The sequence below is a fragment of the Eulemur rufifrons genome, chromosome 14 (genome assembly GCF_041146395.1).
Source record: "Eulemur rufifrons isolate Redbay chromosome 14, OSU_ERuf_1, whole genome shotgun sequence".
In the NCBI taxonomy this organism is placed as follows: Eukaryota; Metazoa; Chordata; class Mammalia; order Primates; family Lemuridae; genus Eulemur; species Eulemur rufifrons.
This window is the reverse complement of record NC_090996.1, coordinates 35,183,086-35,205,675: the sequence shown is the minus strand read 5'-3', so window position 1 is coordinate 35,205,675 and position 22,590 is coordinate 35,183,086. Positions and strand designations below refer to the sequence as shown.

Here is a 22,590-nt window from a genome sequence, read left to right as displayed (position 1 = left end):
CAGGTACACACAGGTCAAGCCTTGTGCCCTGTGGCACCCTGCCTGGGTTCCTAGTGTCCCTTTTGAGGACAGAGGGCTCAGTAAACACGGGGGTGGGGCAGGTATCCCAGGGTGCACAAGGGGGGAGGCGCTGGTGTCCGAGCAGGGGAGGTTCTGGGAGGGCAGCTTGTGCAGGGCAGGGCAGGGGGCTGGTGTCCCCAGCCAGCTCCCAAGGAGGTGCTCCGGCAGCTGGCCACAGCTGGCTCCACCACTTCCCCCCTCCCTTCCAAGTGCACAGCCCAGATTGTCACGTCCCCATCCTGGCCTCCCAGGCAGCCCGGGGCCAGACGCACAATAGCGTGGGTGCACACACCTTTGCACGCCGGCACATGGTTCCCCGCCTGCCCCTGCCGCTCAGGGACAGAAGTCAGCCAGACCCCAACTGCAAATGACCCCAAAGCTTTACTAAACAGGCTGTGGCTCCCAACAGAGGCATTTCACAGACAGCGGCCAGAGCAGCACTCAGGCCGGAGCCCACAGCCCTCAGAGGCCCCGGGCGGCCGGGCACAGGGACTGGTTGAGGCAGGCCTGGCAGCGAGGGTGCACGGGCAGACAGGTCTGCTGGCCGAAGCCCACCAACAGGCCGTTGATCTCGCTCCACAGCTCCCTGTGGGGTGAGGCTGGCTCAGTGCTGGGGGAGGGAGGGGCCTGCCCCATCCTGCCCCCCAGGACCCCACCCCACACCTGGGCAGCCACTCTTCCAGGGCGGCTCGGGTCTCCTCTGGGGACTTGGTTGCCTTCTTGGTCCACCGAAGTCGGTTGGCGATTCTGTGCACGTGTGTGTCCACTGCTGCGTGGATGGAGACAGGGCAGGGTGAACGGGAGGCGCACTGCACCAGCCAAACCCTGCCCCGTCCCTGCCCGGAGCCAGCACCGCCACCTCGCCACCCGCAGAACTGAGCAGGGATGGGAACTGCATAAGCCTGGCCCCAGGCCTGGGGGTGGCTGCCTCACCACCCAGGGAACACGGCCTCTCGGCTGCTGGGCAGGGCTGGAGCCCGTATTCGGGGTGCGGGCAACCCCTTCAGGCCTCCCTCCGTCACACTGGTGAACTGGGGGTCTCTGCTCCAGGATGACCCACTCCCAGCCTTCCTGGTGCCAGCTGGGTGTGTGGGTGCCGGGGCTCTGCTCTGGGTAGCGGTGGGGGTTGGGATCTCTGCTTTGAGCTCTATGTCCCCAAGTACAGTGACAGCTACCTTGTGTCAAGCGCTTGCTGGGGGCCAGACCCTGCATGGGGAGATTACCAGCCTGGACTCAGTAAGGCACCCAGAGAGGCCGGAACTGAGGCCCAAGAAGATTCTTTATCCTCTTAGAGACAGGGTCTTGCTGTCACCCAGGTTGCAATGCAGTGGCATGGTGACAGCCCATTGCAGCCTCAAACTCCTGGGCTCAAGAGATCCTCCCACAGCTCTGGGATATAGGCAGGAGCCGCCACACCTGGCCCGGGACTCTGGGAAGCACGTGTTCCCAGCCCTCAGGCTCCCCAGGAGTGTGGTGGGGCCAGGAGGGGCCTGGCCCTGGTTCCCTCTGCTCGACCTCCTGTGGCCCCAGGCCCCTCCTGGTCCAGACACTGGTGTGGGCCCTGGGAGGGGTGGCGGCAGCTTGGCCCCGCAGGCCAGCAGGAGGTCACCTGCCACCACGGCGGTCAGGGAGAGGGCAGGGAGTACGGCCTGGCCAGCTGCGGCTGTTGCACACCTGGGCTTTGGCCCCTGCTCCTACTGACCACCCCAGGGGCTCAGCCCGGGCGCCTGCTCACCAAGGCCTCCTTCTCCAGCCCAGCTGTCCTGCCCAGCTGCAGTCCCAGCCTGCCTCCTCCTCCAGCGTTTGCCAAAGAGAAAGCCAATCCCCACGCCAGCTCCTTCGCCCTGTTGCTACCTGCCTGGAAAAAGGTACCCTGGGGGGGTGTGGAGACCACAAAGGCCGAGGGGCGCATCCTTGGGGCCTTGAGCCTCAGTTCCTTCCTCTTTAGCACGGAGGTGGCCACGCTCCTTAGGCTGCCCCGGGGCCGAGGCTGGGCATGTCACCTTGCGTGAGCCTCCTGTGCTGGCCAGGAGGGCTTCCTGCACACCTGCGCAGTTAACGAGGGCTACTTCACACTGCTGTGTGGCCGGCCAGAGGCTGAGAGAGGCAGTGCCTTGCCCAAAGTCACCTGCTGGGAGGGGCTCTTGTACCCTCTGCCTCTAACTTTTTGTTTTGTTTTTTCTTGAGACAGGGTCTTACTCTGTCACCCAGGCTGGAATACACCAGCACAATCACAGTTCATTGCAGCCTCAGACTTCTGGGCTGAAGTGATCCTCCTGCCTCAGCCTCCCGAGTAGCTGGGACTACATTCGAGCGCCACCACACCTGGTTAATTTTTCTTCTTCTTTTTTTTTTTTGCCCAGGCTGGTCTTGAACTCCTGGCCTCCAGTAATCCTCCTGCCTCAGTCTCCCAAAGTTGGCCCTGGCTTTTTAAGGAAGGGGCTTCTCTCTCTAGGAACCCCCTAGGAGGCATCCTTGGGGTCTGCCTGCAGGTGGTCGGGCCCACAGAAAACCAGAGAGGGTGACATTCCGACACTCCAGTCTGTTGTGTCCCTGCCTGGTTGTGTGCAGGGGGCCCTTCCCCCGCAGCACTCTGGGAGGCGGGCAGCTGAGGACAGCCGCCCAGATAAGCTCAAGTGTCTGCTGAGAGGCTGGAGGGCGGGTGGCGCTGGGCGTTGAGAAGGGGAGGAGGCACTGCCCGCTCCTGCCCAGCCCTGCTCCGGCTTTTGGGGGCTGTAGCTCCCCAGGGCTCAGAACGGAGCCCTCGGCCCTCGCGTCCGCCAGGCAGTGCTGGAAGGCACAGGGGTCCCAGAGGAGCTGAGAGGGTGTGCACAGAGGTGGGGGTGAAACCCTGGTTTCTGGGCTAGCTGGGCCTTGCCACTGTGTGGCCTCGGGAGCCCCAGCTCCTCTGGACAAAGCTCTGAGGAGGACGCAGCTCCACACCCCACCCAGGGGACTGTCTTCACCCAACCGCAGAGGAGCCTCTGATACCAGGAAGTGACACCCTGGACCTGAGCAAAAGAGTCCAGGGAGGCCTCTCCCTCTGCTGTCCCCTCACCCCCTGCCCAAGAGACCGCCCTTCCCCCTCCCTCCGCCACCCCCCGCCTTCCCCATACCTCCCCACTCTGCCACTCTCATCCCATCACTTCCTACTCCTGGCCCTCTCCCCTCCTCCCGGCTTAGCAGATACTGTTCCTCCACCTGGAATGCACTTCCTCCTCTTGGCCTGGCCAACCCTGCCTCCCAGCCGAAATGTGACCTCAGGAAGTCTTCCCAGATGCCCCCAGCCCACCCCTTCCACCCCTGGGGGAGCGTGTCCCTCCTGCACACAGCACAGACAGGTGTGGCCTCTCACAGAGCCCAGCACGTGGCAGGTGCTCAGCAGGCACGAACCCTGCGTCAGGCCCGTCCACATGGGGCTGGCCTGCTTGGCACTGGGAACACCTTCCTGACTCTGTGGGCTGAGCTGGGGATGAGGAAGCTGGAGTTGGGGTCTCAGGTAACAATGAGTGGGGAACCCCAACAGCGGCCAGAGAGCCCAGAGCCAGTCCCTCCCTGCTCACGGGTTCGTGCCACTCACCGATGCCGGACACGGTGCCCCAGGCCACAGCCATAGCCAAGTGCGCCATCTTGGGCCCGACACCTGGCAGCGCCACCAGCTCTGCCACGGAGGCCGGGATGTCCCCGCCATAGCGCTGCTGCAGGATGGCACTGGTCTGCTTGATGTACTTCACCTTGTTCTGAGGGATGGGGGGAGTCAGCCCTGCAGGTACGGCCCGGCCGGGAGGACGAGGCCCTGGGAGGCCCACAGGTGCCCAGAGCTGCCTGTTCGCTGCCCAGGACCCAGGCAGAGGCAGCTGCTCACCCCTACCCCCCAGAGGTTGGGACAAGCCAAGGGCAGCAAAGAGGCTTAGGGGAGCCCCTGGCAGGGCCCCACGGCAGGCCTGGACCCCTGCCTCCCACCTGCACGGGCCCATGATGTATGTAGGGTCCGGCTTGGGTCCCCTGCCCTGTCATTCCCCCAAGAGGCCAGGCTGAGCAGGCCACTCCCGGGAGCTGGATTCAGCAGCACCTGGCCCTTCAGGAAGGAAGGCTGGAGCCCGGGTTCCCCTGCCAGCCACAGGCCAGCCGGGTGGTTCCCATCCTGTGCCTGAGCGAGAGGGCTATTTAAAACCCGCCTGACAAACTGCTGGTGCCACGGGAAGCAGCCCCACCCTCCAAGCTGCTTTCAACAGATCCACCCGCCCACCGCCCTGTGCTCCGCTGAGGGGAGAGCAGCCTTGGGAGGGCTCCTGGAGGGCGATGGGCTGGGGGGGGGCACTCCAGGGAGGCTTGGAGTAAACAAAGGGAAAGGCGGGAGAGGAAGGGCGGGGCAGGCGGGAGCAGAGGAAGGAAGGGGAGGACACAAACAGGAAAGGCCTGGGAGCTCTAGGGACTGGGCGCCAGCCCCCACAGGCTGTGCAGAGGAATGGGGGGGCGCTCTAGCAGGACTCGAACCTAGGCCCCCGATGCCAGAGAGGCCTGACTCTCGTCTCTGGCACCCCCACGCCCCTCAGCCTCCTGAGGTCGCTCCCAGGCCAGTGCTACCCCAGCCTCGGTGGCCACGGGCTGGGCTCACCCTCCAGAAGCCTACGGGGTAGATAAGCTTGCCCAGCGTGCTGTCGTCAGTCTGCAGGATGCTGTCTACCGTCAGGCCCCGGGCCCGCAGCCGCTGCATGGCACCTGCCGTCACCTGGTCTTTGGTCTGGCTGGAGAGCATCAGCGACAGCAGCACCTGGTACCTCCGCACCTGCTGGTGCAGTGACAAGGACAGCATGGCGGTGGGTCCTGGTGCTCGCCCTGGGCCAGGCCCCACCCACGACATTTACCCACCTCCATCTGTTACCCTGAGCAACACACGGGACACCAGCGTCCTACCCACCCAGCACAGCAGAAAGCAGAGCATGGGGCCCTAAGCTGCAGGTACCTGTGACCTGCTGGGTGGCTACAATGAAGCTGGTGATGCTGCCCAGTGCTCTGGGACACTGTCCCCTCAAGGTGCTGCCTGAAGGGGAGGGTGCCAGCCAAGAGCCACCGTGTCAAGCTGTCAGAGGCCTGAGAGGAAATAAGCGTCTCGCTGGGAAGGGGGTTACCCAGGCAGGTGGGGCCCCTGCCTACCTTTGGGGGGGCGCTAGGGTCATAGCAGTGCTCAGCCCCGAGCTGGTCTACAGGTGCGTCCTTCTTGCTCCTCATGGTGCGAATGTTGACCAGCTGCTGCTGCCAGTCCTGGGGCTCCCAGACGGGCACCTTGAGGGGCTCGGCCCCCTCACCTTTCTCACCATCTGAGGCCTCATAGGCCACGTGCAGTCTGTGTGGTTTCCGTTGACGTTTCACAGGGCCGTGGCGTTTCCCTCCTTCTGCAAAAAGTGCCACTCAGTCCCCTTAGTGAGGGCACAGGTGAGGGTGGGATATGGGTGCTGCCCTACCTGCTAGCACACCCCTCACTCATTCATGCAAAAGCTGTCCGTCATCTATTAAACTTGGGGTGCTCTGCCCTCGGGGACATGTCATCCTTCCTTATGCCACTGCCCCCCTGACAAGGTCCACATCAGCACGTGCGAAGTCTGGTAACAGTGTCTACCATGATGCGGCCGATACATCCTCTGCATCCTCTGCACTGCATCAGAGACAGCTGTCTAACACCCAGATCAGATCCTGCCACTCCCCTTTTTAAAACTCTTCCGCAACTTCCCTTTGCAGTTAGAATGAACTCCAAACTTTACCTTGGCATCAAAGTTCCTGCTATTCTGGCTGGCATTATCACCTGCCTGTTTCCCACTGCACACCAGCTCCTCCTACCATGCCTCTCTGCTTGTCTGGACTACCCCTGGGGTCCTTGGGTGCCTATGGGACTCCCCCTCTAGCCAATTCTGTCTAAGTTCTGGGGGACAAGTGCAGGGGTCCTGTTAGTGTCGCTCACTGCTGACTCCCATGTTTGGCACACAGTAGGTCCTTTATGGCAACAAGATAAACATAACGAATGCCATGTCTTTTGCTGTTTTCTCTCAGAGGCACCCTCTAGCCGGGGGAGACTTACAGCTGGGTGTGTCCTTGGCACCCAGCCCCTTGAGAGGGAAGCAGGTTCACTGTATGAGGACAGGGCTGGTCTGCTCCACAGCCTAGGCAAGTGCAGCATCCCGGGACAGCTGATGGGACGGGAAAAACTATCTCGCTCAGGACCAGAGTGGGTGGGCAGGCCCAGGCCCCGGTAGACTCCAGCAGACCCCAGCCTCTGGGAAAAGGATGCAGGGTGGGCACGCAGGGGTGGGGCCACAGAACTCGTTAGTGGCTGCCGGTCCGCCGCGTCCTGCATCCCGGTCCCGGCCGCGCAGCTCGGAGCCCTGGGAGGCAGCCGGGGACCTGGCCTGCAGGCCCCTTCCTCCGCCCTTCCTCCCGTGTTCCGGCAGGGGCGCGGCGCTACCTGCAGCCGCCTCTCCCCTCCCGAGCGGCGCAGACTCCTCCCCGCCCGCCCGCGACCCGATCCCGGGTCCCCGGGTCCGGCTTCTGGTCACCATCCTCGTGCTCAAAGCGTTCATGCTGGACTCCTGCGGACTACCCGTCCCGGCAGCCCCCGCGGCTTCGTCACGTGACACAAAGCGCTTCCAGTCTTTCCGCCACAGGGCGACCCAGAACTACGACTCCCAGCAAGCCCTGCGCCGGCCCTCGGTGTGCTCGCGCTGCCGGAAGTGCAGGTCGCGCTTCCGGCTGCGCCTCCGGGACGGGGGTGTGCGCCCTTCTCGGCGTCCGGGCTGCCCGGCGCGCGGAGGCGCGGCACGGGGTGAGTGGCTCGCGACGCCCCGACCGCTGGCGCCGGCCTGGACCGTGATGTGGCCCGGCCCCGACGGGGCAGCCGCAGGGGCTCCTGGGGCGGCGGGCCCCGCAGTGTCCGGGTCCCGGGCCTCCGCCGCGCCCACCTCTGCCGGACCCCCGAGCTGCAAGCACTGCTGGGTTTTAAGTCATGGCGGGTGCGAGCGGCTCTCTGCTTCAGGCGTTTGCGTGACAGCTCCTCCTCCATATGGGAGAAGAGAGATGGCAAACGTCAGGGCTCCCTAGACCCCGCGGCAGCCGCCCACCCCGTGCATGGAGTCGGGCGGGCGGCCGCGTCTGAGCAGGCGGCTTGCTAGACCAGGCCTGGCAACTCCCAGGCTTATTTGTGGCCGGGTCAGCCTAGCTGTGGTTGAGTTCTGCCTACGGGCTGTGGAAGAGCCTATGCCCATCCTTGACCTGGGGTCCTGGCGGCTGGCGGTCGTCCTCGGGGCGGGTGGGTGGAGCTGTTCCTCAGATGTCTTCATGCCTGTTTGTTTTGCACAGAGGAGTCCTCTGGCGTGTCCCTGCCCACCATGGCCAAGCCAACAAGCAAAGATTCAGGCTTGAAGGAGAAGTTCAAGATTCTGTTGGGACTGGGAACATCAAGGCCAAATCCCAGGTCTGCAGAGGGCAAACAGACGGAGTTCATCATCACGGCGGAAACCCTGAGAGTGAGTGAGCTGCCTGTCTTTACTGGCCTAGGGGGAAGTGCAAGGAAGGCTGGGTTCAGTCTTGCCCTAGGTTCTGTGGGAGATGAGTTGCTGGTGAGCATTTGCACAGGGACGCTGTCTCCAGTACGGTGGAGGTGGGCATGTCCTCCTTTCCTTTGGGAACCTCAGAGAGTCGGGATCTTGGTGACCTGCTCCAGCACACTTGAGTTAGTACTCAGATGTTGATGTAAGAAAGCCCATTTTACTAGGTATGGCCTGAATGACATCATCTCCACAGGTGGTTAGGGAAATGGCCAGGTGTTACCTGGTAATTTGTGAGTTCTGGGAGAAGTAAGTCCTTATCTTTCATGTGTGTTTGTATCCTCCTGACACATGCTTAGCATCACGTTTTGCCCATAATTAAATGTTCAATTTTTGCACTTGCAGAGTTTCCCCACTTAGAGACAACCAAAACGTTTATCAGCTGATGAATGGATAGATACAATGTGGTACGTGTTAGGTCTGGATCCGAGAGAGAGAGAGAGAGAGAGAGAGAGAGAGAGAAACACACAGACACATGAAGCCTCACGTGTAACAAATTGCTGTTTATTTTGAGCATCTGGGTGCAGATGGGTGGAGGCAAAAGAGAGTCCACGGGAGAAAGGGGGAGAGCCTTGAGTTTTAGCGAGGGTTTTTCCGCAGGGAGTAAGTGGGCCAGAACAGCTGCTTGTAATTAATTCTTTTGCAAATAACCAACTCCTGAGACCCCTGCCCCAGCCACATCCACCTTCTGCTCTGGCGTTGTCCTTATCAGGAGAGCTAGAAAGGGATAGACTTCATCTCTGTCAGGGAGGGAGGGGGAGGGATGCTGGCTGCAGCTGTCTGTTAGATCTACAAAGTCCGGGCACTCTCCAGACTCCTGCGGCTGTTGTTTTACAAGCCTAAGTTTTGCATTAACCACATTCTGTCCTATACATTTCGGGTTCCCACCTGGAACAAACCTAACAGTACGTTCATACAGTGGGATGTGACTGAGCAATAAAAAGGAACAAAAAACTGACACATACTGCAATGTAGGTTAACCTTGAAAACATGCTAGGTAAAACCGGTCACAAGAGGCCACGTACATGAAACGTCCAAATACGCAAATCTGCAGAGACAGAAAGTAGATTAATGTTTGCCAGGGGCCGGGGGAGGGTGGGATTGGTATGGGGTTTTCTTTGGGGGTGATGAAGATGTTCTGGAATTAGTGGAGATGGCCGTAAGAAAATTGCAGATATACAAAAGACTGAATTATATGGTTCAAAATTGTTACAATGGTGTATTTTAGGTTATGTGGGTTTTATCTCGATAAAACGTTTTCAGTCATGAAGAAAAAGTTTCATTTTCTGAGTCCACTGAGATGGAGCAGTAAGTCCTTGGGTGAATCTTGATTTCGGAAAGACCTGTTTTAAGCGTCCAGTTCTTAGGGTGGGTTGCGAGCAGCGGTTGGGACCTGTGTCCTGAGCGCCGGCCCCTTTTCTTCTTTCGTCTCTCTAGGAACTGAGTGTTGAATGTGGCCTCAACAATCGCATCCGGGTGATAGGGCAGATTTGTGAAGTCGCAAAAACTAAGAAATTTGAAGAGGTAGGTTTGTCGTAGTTGGGCTGCTAAAAAGATGCACGTAGGTTGTTTACAAGCCTGAGTTTGCTCTTTCTAGGAGCATGACTGATAGCTAACTTTGCTAATGATCTGATTTGCACTATTGTAGGGTAACTTTCATCTTAGGGATGGGAAGCTTCTGGAAATGCCCTGAGTACAACCCTGAGGGACCAATCGTGTCCGGTTGGAGAGCAGAGGGATTAGGTTTTTCTAGCAGATCCCAGAAAGGTTTTGTAGTGGCTTATAAAAATGCATGCTTTCTTGTCCTCCCCTATTACAAACTCAGGGGAAGGGAAAATAAAGGAATGTCAGGAAAGGGTTTGGTTTCACAGAGAGCAGTTCAGGGTGTGCCAGTCTGGGTGCTATTTTGGGAGAGGTGACAGCCTGGTGGTATCAGGCACCCTCACAGACATGGACACATTTATCTTGGGCAGATGTTTCTGAACTCTGTCGACGACTGGGGACAGAATGGAAGGTTGTCATTCTGGGAGTGCAGGGCTGCTGGTAGAGCACCTTAGGGCCCTGCCCTGACCTTGCCCAGCGTTTGCAGGTGAACAAACGCCTCACACCTCGCAGACTCAGGGCTGCTAAGGGGAGAATGACTACATCTTCAGCAGTTCGTCCCAAACATGCAAGCTGCACATCACCAAGGCAAAATGTAAAAAATAGGCATCCTCATTCGGAAGGTTGTTTGTATGGGCACAAAATATGGCGCGAATAGACGAGCGGCCTCCGAGGCCGGGGTGGTCCGCAGGCTCAGTGTCTGTGTGTTACTGCTGCTCGGGTTGCAACAGTGGAAGTATTGTGACTGGGACAAAGGAGGTGAGAATCCCCGTGCATCCTGGGTGGGTTGGGATGTTGGTCAGACGACACCTAGGAGACCACGGCTGTTTTAGTTCCTCTTCTGCCAGGAGTGAGCCCAGGAGGGGGGGGATGGTCCGAAAGCTCTGGTTGGAGGTTAACGTGGAGAAGGAAAGGTGACAGGAGCCATCTCAGATGCTTGCTGAGTGACACTGTGGCAGTTCAAGGGGGCGCAGGGACAAGTTCCCCACGGGCTGGGTGGGAGTCAGAGGAGGCAGATTTGAGAAGGAGCAGCGAGTTCTTCCTCCACAGGTCCGAGGGTGGCGGAGGCAGGGTGGGTGCAGTGCCAGGGCCCACGGCTGGCGTGTTCACGGAGAAGAGCCACGGAGCTGCGCGTCTGGCATAGGCGTGGTGCGCCGTGCGCTTCTAGTTCTGGGACCCCTCTGGTGACTCCCCGCCAGAGTCTGAGCAGCTCTGACGGAGACTCCTGTGGGCCTTGGGGAAGCCAGGCTGCTTCCTGGCCTGCCTGCTGTCCTCCCCTGGCCTGTTCCCGTCTGTGGCCTGGGGTGGCTGAAAGGGACCTGCTCAGGTTTGAAGTCGCCTTGAGCCGTTCCCATCAGGCCTGTGGTCACCACGGGCTGCAGCAGGGCCATGAGGTGTGAGCGTTAGAGGGGCTCTAAACCAGAAGACCCCATTGTCTGCTCCGTCCTGTGTTGCTAATGGTGCTGTCCTTGAGTTGAGGGGCCGGTTCTTGGAGACCGCACCCTGATGACTGTCCCCTTTGCTGGTGCCAGCATGCAGTGGAAGCGCTCTGGAAGGCGGTCGCGGATTTGCTGCAGCCAGAGCGGCCACCAGAGGCCCGGCATGCGGTGCTGGCTCTGCTGAAGGCCATCGTGCAGGGGCAGGTAAGGGGCGGGCGGGCCTGTGCCCGGTGTAGGGTGACACCAGGCAGCCCACTGACTGTCCTCCCGCTGGCCACCTTTGCTAGGCACGGGGTCTGGTGCCTGATGGGCTCTGGAGCCAGACTGCTGGAGGGGCTCCTGGCCTCACCCCCTGTGTCTGTGGCCCTGGCAGGTCACTGGAGCCAGAGTCTCCAACTCCTCCCCTGTGAATGAGGATGGTCACTGTACCTTCCTCCCCTGGGGTGTTTTGGGGGTTAAGTGAAGCCATCCGTGGGGCATGAAGAACGTGCCTGGCTCAGGTGTCCTCACCTTGCCCCTTGCCCTTCTCTCACGTTCCAGCTGCTCCCAGCTGATCCTGGAACACCCATCCCCTCTTGTTCCTGCCCGAAGGCTCCCTTCCCCCATTGGCCACTTTCTTCCACCCCTTCATGTCCCAGCTGCCCAGAGAGGCCCATCCACTCTCACTGCGCCTCTCCTGGGGCTTCCGCAGCGTAGACCTTGTTGCTCTGTGAGCACAAGTGTAGCCACCTGGGCTGAGCGCCGGAGCAGGGCAGGAGCTGTGTTGTCCCTCTTGTTCCCACACCTGCCCAGAGACTGATCTGCAGCAGGTGCTCCACACGCACGGCCAGCTGCTGGTCCTGCGTCTGGTCCCTGCCCCCAACCCTGCCAGCGTTGCCTCCTGCCCCTCGCAGGGTGCGCCTGCGGGAAGGAGAAGGGGCTGGAGTCTGGGCGCCCACTGCACCTCTGGACTTCTTGGCAGCCACACGGGAGACTGCGGCAGGGCTCTGCCGACCCTTGTTTTTGTCTTTAGGGTGACCGCTTGGGGGTCCTTCGAGCCCTCTTTTTTAAGGTCATCAAGGATTACCCTTCCAACGAAGACCTCCACGAAAGGCTGGAAGTTTTCAAGGCCCTCACAGACAATGGGAGACACATCACCTACTTGGAGGAAGAACTGGGTGGGTGCCACATCGGGTGTGAGCTTTCTCTGGCCGTGGTGGTCAAATTTCATCTGGGATGCAGAAGGCCTGGGGCCGGCCGGGGTGCTGCAGTTCACAGCGATGGCCTGCAGGGGGCGCACACACCACTCAGCTCTGCGCACCTGGGCTCACCTGGATCTGCCCCAGTCTCTTGGGGAGCTTGTTAAAAATGCAGAGTCCTGGGCTTCATTCCAGACCCGCTGACCCAGAGTGTCTGGGCCTAGGAACATGCCCCTGGAGCGGGCAGGAGGTGGGCGAGTCCTGTCGTTGGGAGGTGGTGCTGCTTCCCTGGTCCTGCCCTCCTCGCCCTCCGTGCCCGCCTACGTCCTTGTCACACCCCCCGACCTTCCTCCTGCCGTCCCGACAGTGTGAGGCTTCTGTGGGTCTTGAGACTTTGTGTCATTATTGTGTGGAGAAGAGAAAGGAGGAGGAAGAAAGAAATCTGACTTGGGCTTTGCTTTTCTGTTGCCCAGAAAAGGGCCTCCAGGACAGGTGCCCACAGGGGACCTGCTGTCAGGTTTTCTGTCTAAGGTTACACGTGTGGCTCTCTTTCCTGCACACGCCCTGACGGTGTCTGCCCCCAGCGTTATGGGCTGGCCTCTGCGTGTAAAGCACACATGCTGCCCCCCGTCCCAGCTCAGACCCCTCTGTGTAGCCCGAGAGTGGTAAAGTCTAGTGTCTGTGCCTGGGCTCCCGCCGAGCCTCCTCCGGCCCAGTGAGTGGCCTGCGTGTCATTTCAAGGGGAACAATGACATGGTTTCTGGCAGTAATTGGGTTTGGACACATTTTCCTAAGGGAAGAGGTGTGTCACAAGTGTAGATTCGACTTCTACGCAAATTCCTGTCTTCCTCTCCGCAGCTGAGTTTGTCCTGCAGTGGATGGATGTCGGCTTGTCCTCAGAATTCCTTCTGGTGCTGGTGAACTTGGTCAAATTCAACAGTTGTTACCTTGATGAATACATCGCATCCATGGTTCAGTAAGAAGAGGATTTAAATTGTGCTAGTCTGATAACAGTCCCACTGTCTCCGGCCTTAAGCTCTGCTCTGCAGGTTGAGTTGAAACCCCCAGATAAACGGGGAAGTTGGAAGTGGACATAGCCACTCTCTGCTTGTCACATTACCTTATGTTTTAGTCATTATCTTTTTGTTATTATTTTTCAAAACATTCCATAACATCCCTGAGGGCAGGGGCTTTGTCTGCCTGGTGCTGAGCACCCCACACTGTGGACAGCAGGTGGCACAGAGCACGCACCCCAGCGTTTGCTGGGCAAGTGGAACCCTCAGGAGGGATGAGCCACTCCTGTGGCTGACTGCACAGGGTGACTAAGGACCGAAACACAGTTGCTTGGCCTTCTGGGAAATGTCTCCGAGCTAACACTGGTCCTTCCTCCGCAGCATGGTCTGTCTGCTGTGCATCCGGACTGTGTCCTCCATGGACATAGAGGTCAGTGACTCTCCTCGTTTCTGGGAAGCTGGCACTTGGGGGTGTGGCCCTGGGCGTGGCACTTGGCATCTCGGAGCCTCGGGCATCTCCCCTGGAAGTACAGACAGTTGGATGGCCCCTGCTCTAGAGCTGTAGCCCAGGATGGGACAACATGGCATCCACCTCGGTGACGGGGATGTGGAGTGCCTCCCAGACACTCACTCACTGGCTCTGTGGTTCCTAGGGAGGCTGCTTTGGCAGTCGGGAGGGGCCACGTCAGTGACCAAATGAGGAGGGAAGGAAGCCTGGGGCGTCACCTCTGCAGGACCGGTGGGGAGCCCGGGGAGGACCGGCATGACCCCTCCGTCTCTCCCACCAGGTCTCCCTGCAGGTGCTGGATGCCGTGGTCTGCTACAACTGCCTGCCGGCCGAGAGCCTCCCGCTGTTCATCGTCACCCTCTGCCGCACCATCAACGTCAAGGAGCTCTGTGAGCCTTGCTGGAAGGTGGGCGTCTCTGAAACTGCTGTCCTGGAGAGTTCTTCCCCAGCATGAGGTCCTAAGCCAGGCACACGGACGAGACAAGGGCCAGCCTGTCTGCATGAATGGCTGTCTGATTCTCGGGGTGGCCAGACAATGGCTTGTTGAGGAAAGTCCAGTGGCATTTTCCCAGGCGGTTGAGCCAAGGTCAGGGTTTTGGTGTGTTGTGAGAACTCTGCTGCCTCTGTGTTTGGGAAGAGACAGCGGCAGCTGGCTGGACCCAGGGCGGCCGCAGAGCACTGGCCAGGCCAGACAGGGCTGGTGGAGGGGCTGGGCTTTGGGGCGGGGGCTTGTATTTGCCGGTCCCTGATGATGTGCTTTTTGTCTCCCAGTTGATGCGTAACCTCCTGGGCACCCACCTTGGCCACAGCGCCATCTACAACATGTGTCGAGTCATGGAGGACAGGCGAGTGCACAGGCTGGGCGGTGGGCACGGGGCGCCAGCCTGAGTCCCCCACCAGAAAGCCCTCGGGGGGAGGCCTGCATCCTGATGTTGGCGCCTGCCTAGCGTGGACTCACTCGGAGATCTCCTTTTTGGTGGCTCTTCCAGAAGCTGTCACTAAGGCTGGGCATTTATCTCACACATGGGATCTCTTGTTCTCTCCTTGTGTCAGTCAAATCAGAACGTCCAAAGTAAACGCGGAGCCCGCCTCGCCACGTCTGCACGTTCTCCAGTGTGGCCCCCAGATGCGAGGTGTTAGCCTCGACGCCACCCTGGTCTCCTCCCACAGCCAAACCGCAAGCCCTGTTGCCGCTGCCTGGCAGATGGCTCAGATCTGCACGTCCTGGTCTCCCAGGCTGTGCCCTTGGCCCTCACCTTCTCTCCTGCTTTTGTTCTTGCCTCCTGAAGTACATTCCTCCACACAGCAGCCAAGTGGCCTTGTTCTGACACAGATCTGACCGTGTCACCGTTTGCCTAAAGCCACCATGGCTCCCAGCACCCTCAGACACTGCTCCTCCCTGTGGAGCATGGCCCTGGGGGGCCCAGCTGGCTCAGCCCCCTGGGCCTGTCGTTCCCTCCATCTTGTTCTTCTCCCGCCCACCAAGGGCTTTTGCACATACCATTGCCTTTTGCTAGAAGGTTCTTCTGCCTTTGCCAAGTTGCTTTGAGTGTTCCCTGAGGTCTTAGCACACTGGGTAATTCTCTGGCCTCCCTAAGGGGACTTGCTCTCCTATCCCATGACCTCCTTAGCTGGGATTTGAGGTAGAGATTCTGCACTCATGAGGGTCTTTGGCGTCTGCATCCCTTGAGTGTGAGCACGTGAGGCTGAGGGACGTCTCTTGCCCCTCTTTGAGTCCCTGGCATCTAGCATGACCTGTGGCACACGGCGTGGTCAACGCTGACTAATTGTACACGAATGAATCAGGTGGTTGCCACGGCCTCTGTTGCTGCCCCTTCCCAGCTTTGCTTCTCCGCGAGCACCGGGGCTTGGAGTCGCTGCAGGAGCTCCAGCCCAGCCTCCGGCCCCGCAGCCTCACACGGGCTCTGCTCACGTGCGTTCTTGCGGGAAATGCTTTCAGAGCCTACATGGAAGACGCCCCGCTGCTGAGAGGAGCCGTGTTCTTTGTGGGCATGGCTCTCTGGGGAGCCCACCGGCTATACTCGCTCAAGAACTCCCCGACTTCTGTGCTGCCCTCGTTTTATCAGGTAACGCGGTGTCCGTGCCACAGGGACCTGGCCAGGGTGGGAGAGCTCCCCTCGGGCTGCCCGCCCACCTGCCGAGCCAGGGGCTTGCGGTGGCATCTCCAGTCAGTTGCTTCTCAGCTGGCGACGAGATTGAGGGCCATTCGAAGGCTTTATTCTCAGGCAAACCTTGTATCTTATGAATTTCATCTCCTGCAAATTAGCATCGAAACCGCTCAGCGTTCCCTCTGCGCTAGCGAGTCTTTTACTGTTGACAGTTGTAGCTTGTCAAGTGATGATCTTGCTCTCTCTGGAATGATGCCAGCAGCTTAGCTGCGGTTTCCACAGTGCCCTGTGGTGTCCAGAGCACTTTCTCTGCGTGTTCTCATTTGGTTCACGGGGGTTCCTGGTGGGTGGGGGTGGTTGTAACGTCCTCATTTTACAGTGAACAGTGGCTCAATAGCTGCATCTTGTCCCGAGTCACATGGAACCTCCCAACCCGCTGCTCTTTCTGCTGCGCCCCTGCTCCTCAGGAGGGGCTGTGGACGGCGTGGTCTCTGCGTTGCTCGTGTCAGAACTTGGGTGGTAGCTTCAGACCCTGCGGGGCTGATACGCGAGGGGCCCGGAATTCAGTTTCTGGTCTGTCCCAGTCGGCCATTTGGAGGCTCTGGGGCCCTGTCTGGGTCCCGGCCGTGCTGGACCAGGGCGGGCTCCTCGCCGGCTCTCCTGTGGCCGTGGTGTGTGTGTGCTGGGTGCCGCTCAGGCGTCTTGCACTCGGGTCCGAGGGCACACGGAGGGGCCTCCTGCGTGAGGAGCAGCCACTGACTGTGCCCCGGCTCGTGTTCCAGGCCATGACCTGCCCGAACGAGGTGGTGTCCTACGAGATCGTCCTGTCCATCACTAGGCTCATCAAGAAGTACAGGAAGGAGCTCCAGGCCGTGACGTGGGACATTCTGCTGAACATCATGGAACGGCTGCTTCAGCAGCTCCAGGTAGGCAGGCTCGTCCCACCTGGAAGGTGGCGCGCTCTGTGTCTCGGCCTGTCCTGGGTCCCGCAGAGACTTTGGAGCTGTGTCTTCTTGGTTCTCGGTGTTGCCAGCTCGTCTTCTACTGAAGACAGGTCTGGATTTTCCAGACGTGCTCTGCTGTCATTTTGGCCCCGGGGGAATGTGCAGAGGTGTGCAGTGGCTGGGCCTGTGTTGCCCAGGGTCCACAGAGTGACACTGCAGGCTGCCTCCACGGCCTGAGTGGACCCTGAGCGCAGTTCCCAGAGGACCTGGGATGCCGCTGCCGCTTTGGCGTCATGTTGGAGGAGGACAGCTTAGTCGAGTGTGTGAACCACAGCACTAGAGAGGGTGCCACGGCCACACGCACATGCCCATCGATACAGGGGTATTGGGGGGACGAGGCCTGGGCCTTCTCCCAGAGGCCTGGGGTGGGTGACATTCAGGCTGCCAAGCTGGGAAGGATGGGCTGGGACTCAGCAGGGACTGAAGTCTCATTGTCTCAGGGCTGGGTGCTGGGCCGGACCGTTGCCACTGCGCACTGGCCAGGCGGTGCTTCAGCCTGGAGCGGCGGGGCAGCGGCCATGCGCCTGGGCCTCTAGGAGATGCTGGAGCCTGGGAGAGGCGTGAAAGGGCTCGTAGCTGCAGCCACTCAGCCTCCTGCCCGTGCTTCCCCCCGGGCCTGGCCACGTGGGCGCAGCCAGGACTCCCTGGGGATGGGGACAGGCAGGAGCAGGCGGCTGCCCACACGGCCCAGCGTGGCCCAGGGGGAAGGCCTGAGGGGGTGCTGGGCTGCTGCCTGTGTGGAGCCAAGCTCGAGGACGGGGGTCAACGCGTGTCACGTACCTCGGTGCTGCAGTGCCTGGACAGCCCAGAGCTCAGGACCATCGTCCATGACCTGCTGACCACCGTGGAGGAGCTGTGTGATCAGAACGAGTTCCATGGCTCCCGGGAGAGATACTTTGAGCTGGTGGAGAGCTGTGCGGACCAGAGGCCTGTAAGATGCCCCCCGGGTGGGGCCTTTGGTGCCCAGGCCAGTGAGGTGGTTTCTGTCAGGCTGCGGGCAGGGGCCAGGACACTGGGGGCCAGGGGCCTTGGCTGCAGGAGTGAGCCCCGTTTCCCGAGCGTTTGAAGGGAAGGGCTGGGCAGGCTCCTGCTCTCGCGGTTCTGGGCTCCAGCAGGGACAGCTGCCAGGGCGGCAGCAGGCTGGACGCGTGTGGGTCTGTTGATGTGCTCAGCGCGAGCCGAACCATCAACTTCCTCCCACCTGCTCGGGGGAGGGTTCCGGGCCGGCTCCAGGGAGCCTTCTTGCTCGCAGAAGGCAGCAGTGGCTTTGCCAGGAACACTCAGCTTGAGGCAAGGCGTTTGCTGGGGTTTTTACCGGTTTCCCCACTGCCAGGCCCACCTGGTGCACACGGGCTCCGCACCAGGGCCTCAAGTGGCTGCTCTCCCTGAGCAGACTCCTCCCGGGTCGCAGCCCGGTGGCCTGTGGGGTTGGTTGATTTGTTGTGTTTTTTTTTTTGTTTTTTTTTTTTTGAGACAGAATCTCACTCTGTTGCCTGGGCTAGAGTGCCGTGGTGTCAGCCTAGCTCACAGCAACCTCTAACTCCTGGTCTCAAGCAATCCTCCTGCCTCAGCCTCCCGAGTAGCTGGAACTACAGGCATGTGCCACCATGCCTGGCTAATTTTTTCTATATATTTTTAGTTGTCCATATAATTTCTTTCTATTTTCGGTAGAGCCAGGGTCTCGCTCCTGCTCAGGCTGGTCTCGAACTCTTGACCTTGACAGATCCTCCCGCCTCAGCCTCCCAGAGTGCTAGGATTACAGGCGTGAGCCACCGCGCCCAGCCCGGTGGCCTGTGTTGATAGGAAAACCTCCAAGAGGGCAGAGCGGCGCATTGACGCCAGCGTTTTCTTCTTTCGGCAGGAGTCCTCCCTCTTAAACTTAATATCCTACAGAGCTCAGTCAATTCACCCGGCAAAGGACGGCTGGATTCAGAACCTGCAGCTGCTGATGGAGAGATTCTTCAGGTAGCGGGGTCTGGGGCCTGAGCCTGCATCTGCTCTCTGGGACCGCCTACACCTGGTCTCAGGACCCCAGTGAGTCCAGGCGGTCCTTGCTGAGTCCCGAAAGTAGCAGCTCTCAGCAGGGAAAGGTGGTTTTCCAGCAGGACAGGGTCTTGCTCCTTCCTGCATGCTGCTCGTCTCGAAAGATGGCCCGGACGGCAGGGCTCTCTGCCCCTTTATGCTGGGGTCAGGCTTGCCTGCGGGTGGGCCCGGTGGGGGTGCGGCGGACGCTACAGCCCACCTCAGCCGGCTGCTCCCCCGCAGGAGTGAGTCTCGCGGCGCCGTGCGCATCAAGGCGCTGGACGTGCTGTCCTTTGTGCTGCTCATCAACAGGCAGTTCTACGAGGTGCGTGTCCACAGCTGCCGTGTCTGCGGCGGGGCGGAGTGGGGGGGGCGGCTCTGGGAGCTGCCCGGCTCTGCCTTGCTGTGCAGGCTCCAGCAGCCTGGAGTCTGCCTGGGACTTCTGGTCCATCCAGCGCCCCTCCGCGGCAGCTTGCAGCCAGCTCTGTCTGTTTCCTCCCCTGTTGGTTCGTTTATTCATCCTGGGGTGCCCTTGCCAGGCCTGCCCTGGGCCTAGAAGTGCCTCCAAGTAGCCGGGAGGGCAGGATTCCCGCCCTCAGGGTGGTTATTCGGAATGCAGGAGCCTCCAGAGAATTCTGTCCCAAGTTTAGGCCAGTGTCACTTGGGGGCGTTTCTTTTTGTTTTCGTAATCTCATTCACCCTCCGCAGCCTGCCCCTCACCAGCTGCTCTCCACTGCCAGCGTCCTCTCCACCCTGTGGGGTTTGTGGCCACAGCTTGGAAGACAGCGGGGTGTGCCCGCGGCTGTGCCTTTGCTGCCAGGAGATGTGGCTCTGAGCCCCTCCCCTTTCTGCATACCCGGCCTTCAGCTGGCCCTTTCCTGGGTGGCCTCTGCCTATTCTGCCCATCTGTCCCCCAGTCCCGTGAAGCTGAGCTCAGCGCTTCTTCCGGGAAGTCCCTGTGGGTCCCCCGGTCCTCGTCAGGGCTGGTTTTGTCCCGCTGTTTGCTGCTGTGGCATTTTCACCTGCCTCTGTGAGGGCTGTCACCACAGCGTCCCCAACACAGGTTTCACGATGTCAGGGTCTCCCCGCCTCAGCACACACGCAGCCCCCACACAGCAGGTGTCCGTAATCGTGATGTGGAACGGCGGAAAGCCAGGGACATTGCCTGGCTACGCCACATCAGAGCCCGTGGCCGTGCCTGTGCCAGGCCACCATGTAGCCGTCACTGTCCTGAACCGAGGGGTTGGACGGGCTGCCCTGGGGAAGGGCCTGGGGGCTCCGAGCTGGCTCAGCAGGCCTGATGCGCCCCTGCCCGGCGCCCCTCCGGTCTCCGTAGCACCGCGGCTCTTTTCTGGTTGGTACTGGCGGAATTCAGGTGTCGTGAAACGCGCCCCTTGCCAGGCTGAGGGCTCACCTTGCCTGCTTGTGCCGGCACAGGAGGAGCTGATCAACTCAGTGGTCATCTCACAGCTGTCCCACATCCCTGAGGACAAAGACCCCCAGGTCCGGAAGCTGGCCACCCAGCTGCTGGTGGACCTGGCCGAAGGCTGCCACACCCACCACTTCAACAGTCTGCTGGACATCATCGAGAAGGTGAGGGCCACCTGGGGCCCAGGGCTGGGGTGCCAGAGGGGCCCCTTCTTTGTGGCAGACCCCTGTGGGCGGAAACAGCCTCTAGGCCCTGTCTCCCTATCGTCAGAGTGACCGAGTGGCCGTCTCTGCAGCCAGCGCTTCCCTCCCAGCAAGGGTGGGTGGTGTCAGGAGGTGCCTGTGGGGCCTCTGCCTGGAGCAGGTGTCGGTCGCTGCCGTGGTAGCCGGGAGCTGGGTGCGGCACAGCCTGCAGCTTTTCCACTTGCCTGGGACGTGCGTTTCGGTTTCCGCACAGTCACGCAGGGTGTGACGTGCACCTTTCCTTTTGAGACGTAAGGGAGGAGGTATTTGTGGGAGAGTGTGTCAGACGTGACAGTGGCTGCTGCAGAGAGCAGGGAGCGGGATTTCAGCCCCGTCTTCTCTGTAAAGGTCATGGCCCGCTCGCTGTCTCCGCCCCCCGAGCTGGAGGAGAGGGACGTGGCCACGTACTCGGCTTCCTTGGAGGACGTGAAGACCGCCGTTCTGGGGCTCCTGGTCATCCTCCAGGTGGGTGCCCGTGAGGGTGGGCCTCCTGGGAGGCCGTGGGGCCGGCGCTCGAGCTCCTGCTGTGTCTTGCAGTCCGCTTCTCTGGGCTGTCTCCCCTGGGGTTGCAGAGGGTGTCGTGGTGACGGCAGGGATGCAGTGGGTCAGCGTCTCCTGACCAGAGCTGGTCTCTGCAGAGACGTTCCTGAGCCAGGGCCAGGGCCGCCTCCCGTCCTCAGTGCAGGCGTCCCCTGGCTCTGGCCACGCAGCCGAGGTGGGGAAGGTGGCGTCCGTCCCGCCCCACAGCTGTTGGGTACGTGTGTTGTGATGTCACGCGGAGGCCATGCAGCTCACTGTGTGCGGCGAGCGGCCCGGGGGTTGTCAGTGTGTGCACGGAGCGCTGCACCCCTCGCGGAGAGACCGCACCCGCAGCAGTCGCTCCGCACACCCCATCGCTCCGCCCAGGCAACCCCAGTCCTCTTCCGTCTCTGTGGATTCGCCTGTTCTGGACGTTTCGTAGCAATGGAATCATGTCGTGTGTGACCTTCTGTGTCTGTTATTTCACCCGGATTAGCGTTTTCCAGCGTCACCCGTGCTGTAGCAGGTGTCAGTGCTTCTCTCCCGTGCTGGGTGACACTCCCTTGTGAGCAGGGCCCACGTGGTGTTGACGCATCCATCCGCTGGCGGACTTGTGGGCTGTTTCCACCTTTTGGCTGTTGTGACGTCCGTTCAGCGTTTGTGTGGGTCTGCAGCAGGCGTGGCACTGCCGGGCCTGTCATTCGTGTGTGTGTGTGTGTGTGTGTGTGTGTGTGAGTGTGACGTGATGAGGAGCTGCCAGGCTGTTCCCTGCAGGGCAGCGCCATCTGCCACCCTCACTGGCCATGTGTGGGGCTCTGGTTTCGCCACCAGAGAGAAATTGTCCTTGATGGCATTTATTTTTTTTTTCTTTTTTGAGACAGAGTCTCACTCTGTCACCTGGTCTGGAGTGTAGTAGCATCATCATAGCTCACAGCAACCTCAAACTCCTGGGCTCAAGTGATCCTCCTGCCTCAGTCTCCCGAGTAGCTGGGACAACAGGCATGTGCCACCACACCTGGCTAATTTTTCTGTTTTTAGTAGAGACGGGATCTCTCTTGCTCAGGCTGGTCTCGAACGCCTCACCTCAAGCAATCTTCCTGCCTCGGCCTCCCAGAGTGCTGGGATCGTAGGTATGAGCCACCGTGCCTGGCCCCGGCCTATTTTCTATTTTTTTGACTATAACCCTCCTAGTGGGTGTGAGGTAGTATCTCACTGTGGTGTTTTTTTTTTGTTTGTTTTTTTAAATTATTTATTTATTTATTTATTTTTTTTGAGACAGAGTCTCACTCTTGCCCAGGCTAGAGTGAGTGCCGTGGCGTCAGCCTAGCTCACAGCAACCTCAAACTCCTGGGCTCAAGCAATCCTCCTGCCTCAGCCTCCCGAGTAGCTGGGACTACAGGCATGCGCCACCATGCCCGGCTAATTTTTTCTGTATATATATTTAGCTGTCTATATAATTTCTTTCTATTTTTAGTAGAGACGGGGTCTCGCTTTTGCTCAGGCTGGTCTCGAACTCCTGAGCTCAAACGATCCTCCCGCCTCGGCCTCCCAGAGTGCTAGGATTACAGGCGTGAGCCACCGCGCCCGGCCAGTGATGGATTTTTATTTCCTGTCATGGAAGTTCAAAGTGACACTTGGTAAAAGCCAGACAGTACATCCTCGGTGTCTCACCCACCAGAGCCCGGTGCTCTTTGCTGCCCTGACTTGTCAGGCGGGGCCGTGCTGGGCCGGGCGGCCCGTGGCCTGCAAGAGCTGGGAACCTTCTGTGCTCGTGGAGGTGGGGAAAGATGTTCCGTCGCCCTTACCTGGAAATGCAGCCCTGGAGGCCGGGGTCGGGGCCACAGAAC

At 60.2% G+C, this 22,590-nt stretch overlaps 2 protein-coding genes across 15 annotated transcripts in view; one reads left to right on the top strand and one right to left on the bottom strand.

Moving 5' to 3' along the window:
- Nucleotides 1–422: 422 nt before the first annotated feature.
- NTHL1 (nth like DNA glycosylase 1) lies at nt 423–6,651 on the bottom strand. 6 transcript variants are annotated; one of them, XM_069487087.1, is made up of 6 exons: nt 6,521–6,651; nt 5,218–5,456; nt 4,679–4,849; nt 3,641–3,800; nt 724–829; nt 423–646 (listed from the first exon to the last, which is right to left on the bottom strand). In XM_069487087.1, exons 1-6 carry the CDS (start codon nt 6,633–6,635, stop codon nt 523–525), a joined length of 915 nt encoding a protein of 304 aa, XP_069343188.1. In that variant the 5' UTR covers nt 6,636–6,651; the 3' UTR covers nt 423–522. The 6 variants fall into 6 exon arrangements, with proteins under 6 accessions (XP_069343188.1, XP_069343190.1, XP_069343189.1 ...); XM_069487089.1 differs by having other exon boundaries at nt 5,370–5,456; nt 6,521–6,646; XM_069487085.1 differs by having other exon boundaries at nt 435–646; nt 722–829; nt 4,679–4,852; nt 5,218–5,453.
- Nucleotides 6,652–6,818: 167 nt separating this feature from the next.
- TSC2 (TSC complex subunit 2) overlaps nt 6,819–22,590 on the top strand; it is a 35,564-nt gene continuing 19,792 nt past the window's right edge. For 8 of the 9 annotated variants that reach the window (XM_069487077.1, XM_069487076.1, XM_069487075.1 and 5 more), the window contains exons 1-16: nt 6,819–6,877; nt 7,411–7,577; nt 9,096–9,182; nt 10,793–10,903; nt 11,712–11,856; nt 12,736–12,853; nt 13,272–13,320; nt 13,679–13,804; nt 14,170–14,243; nt 15,359–15,485; nt 16,310–16,453; nt 17,325–17,462; nt 18,393–18,496; nt 18,797–18,878; nt 19,991–20,146; nt 20,573–20,689. In XM_069487077.1, the coding sequence (XP_069343178.1) occupies nt 7,440–7,577; nt 9,096–9,182; nt 10,793–10,903; nt 11,712–11,856; nt 12,736–12,853; nt 13,272–13,320; nt 13,679–13,804; nt 14,170–14,243; nt 15,359–15,485; nt 16,310–16,453; nt 17,325–17,462; nt 18,393–18,496; nt 18,797–18,878; nt 19,991–20,146; nt 20,573–20,689 (1,716 nt within the window). In that variant the 5' untranslated portion in view covers nt 6,819–6,877; nt 7,411–7,439. Of the gene's footprint in view, nt 6,878–7,410; nt 7,578–9,095; nt 9,183–10,792; nt 10,904–11,711; nt 11,857–12,735; nt 12,854–13,271; nt 13,321–13,678; nt 13,805–14,169; nt 14,244–15,358; nt 15,486–16,309; nt 16,454–17,324; nt 17,463–18,392; nt 18,497–18,796; nt 18,879–19,990; nt 20,147–20,572; nt 20,690–22,590 lie in introns of those variants that run through there. The other variant, XM_069487078.1, reaches the window with a different exon arrangement.

Bases quoted from the DNA above. Each gene is read 5' to 3' on its own strand.
- NTHL1 (XM_069487085.1), bottom strand. From the start codon at position 6,635: ATGAACGCTTTGAGCACGAGGATGGTGACCAGAAGCCGGACCCGGGGA. The intron at 4,853-5,217 runs GTAGGCAGGGGC...TCACTGCACCAG, and splicing joins ACCCTAGCGCCCCCCCAAAG to CAGGTGCGGAGGTACCAGGT. The intron at 647-721 runs GTGGGGTGGGGT...CTCACCCCACAG, and splicing joins GGAAGAGTGGCTGCCCAGGT to GGAGCTGTGGAGCGAGATCA.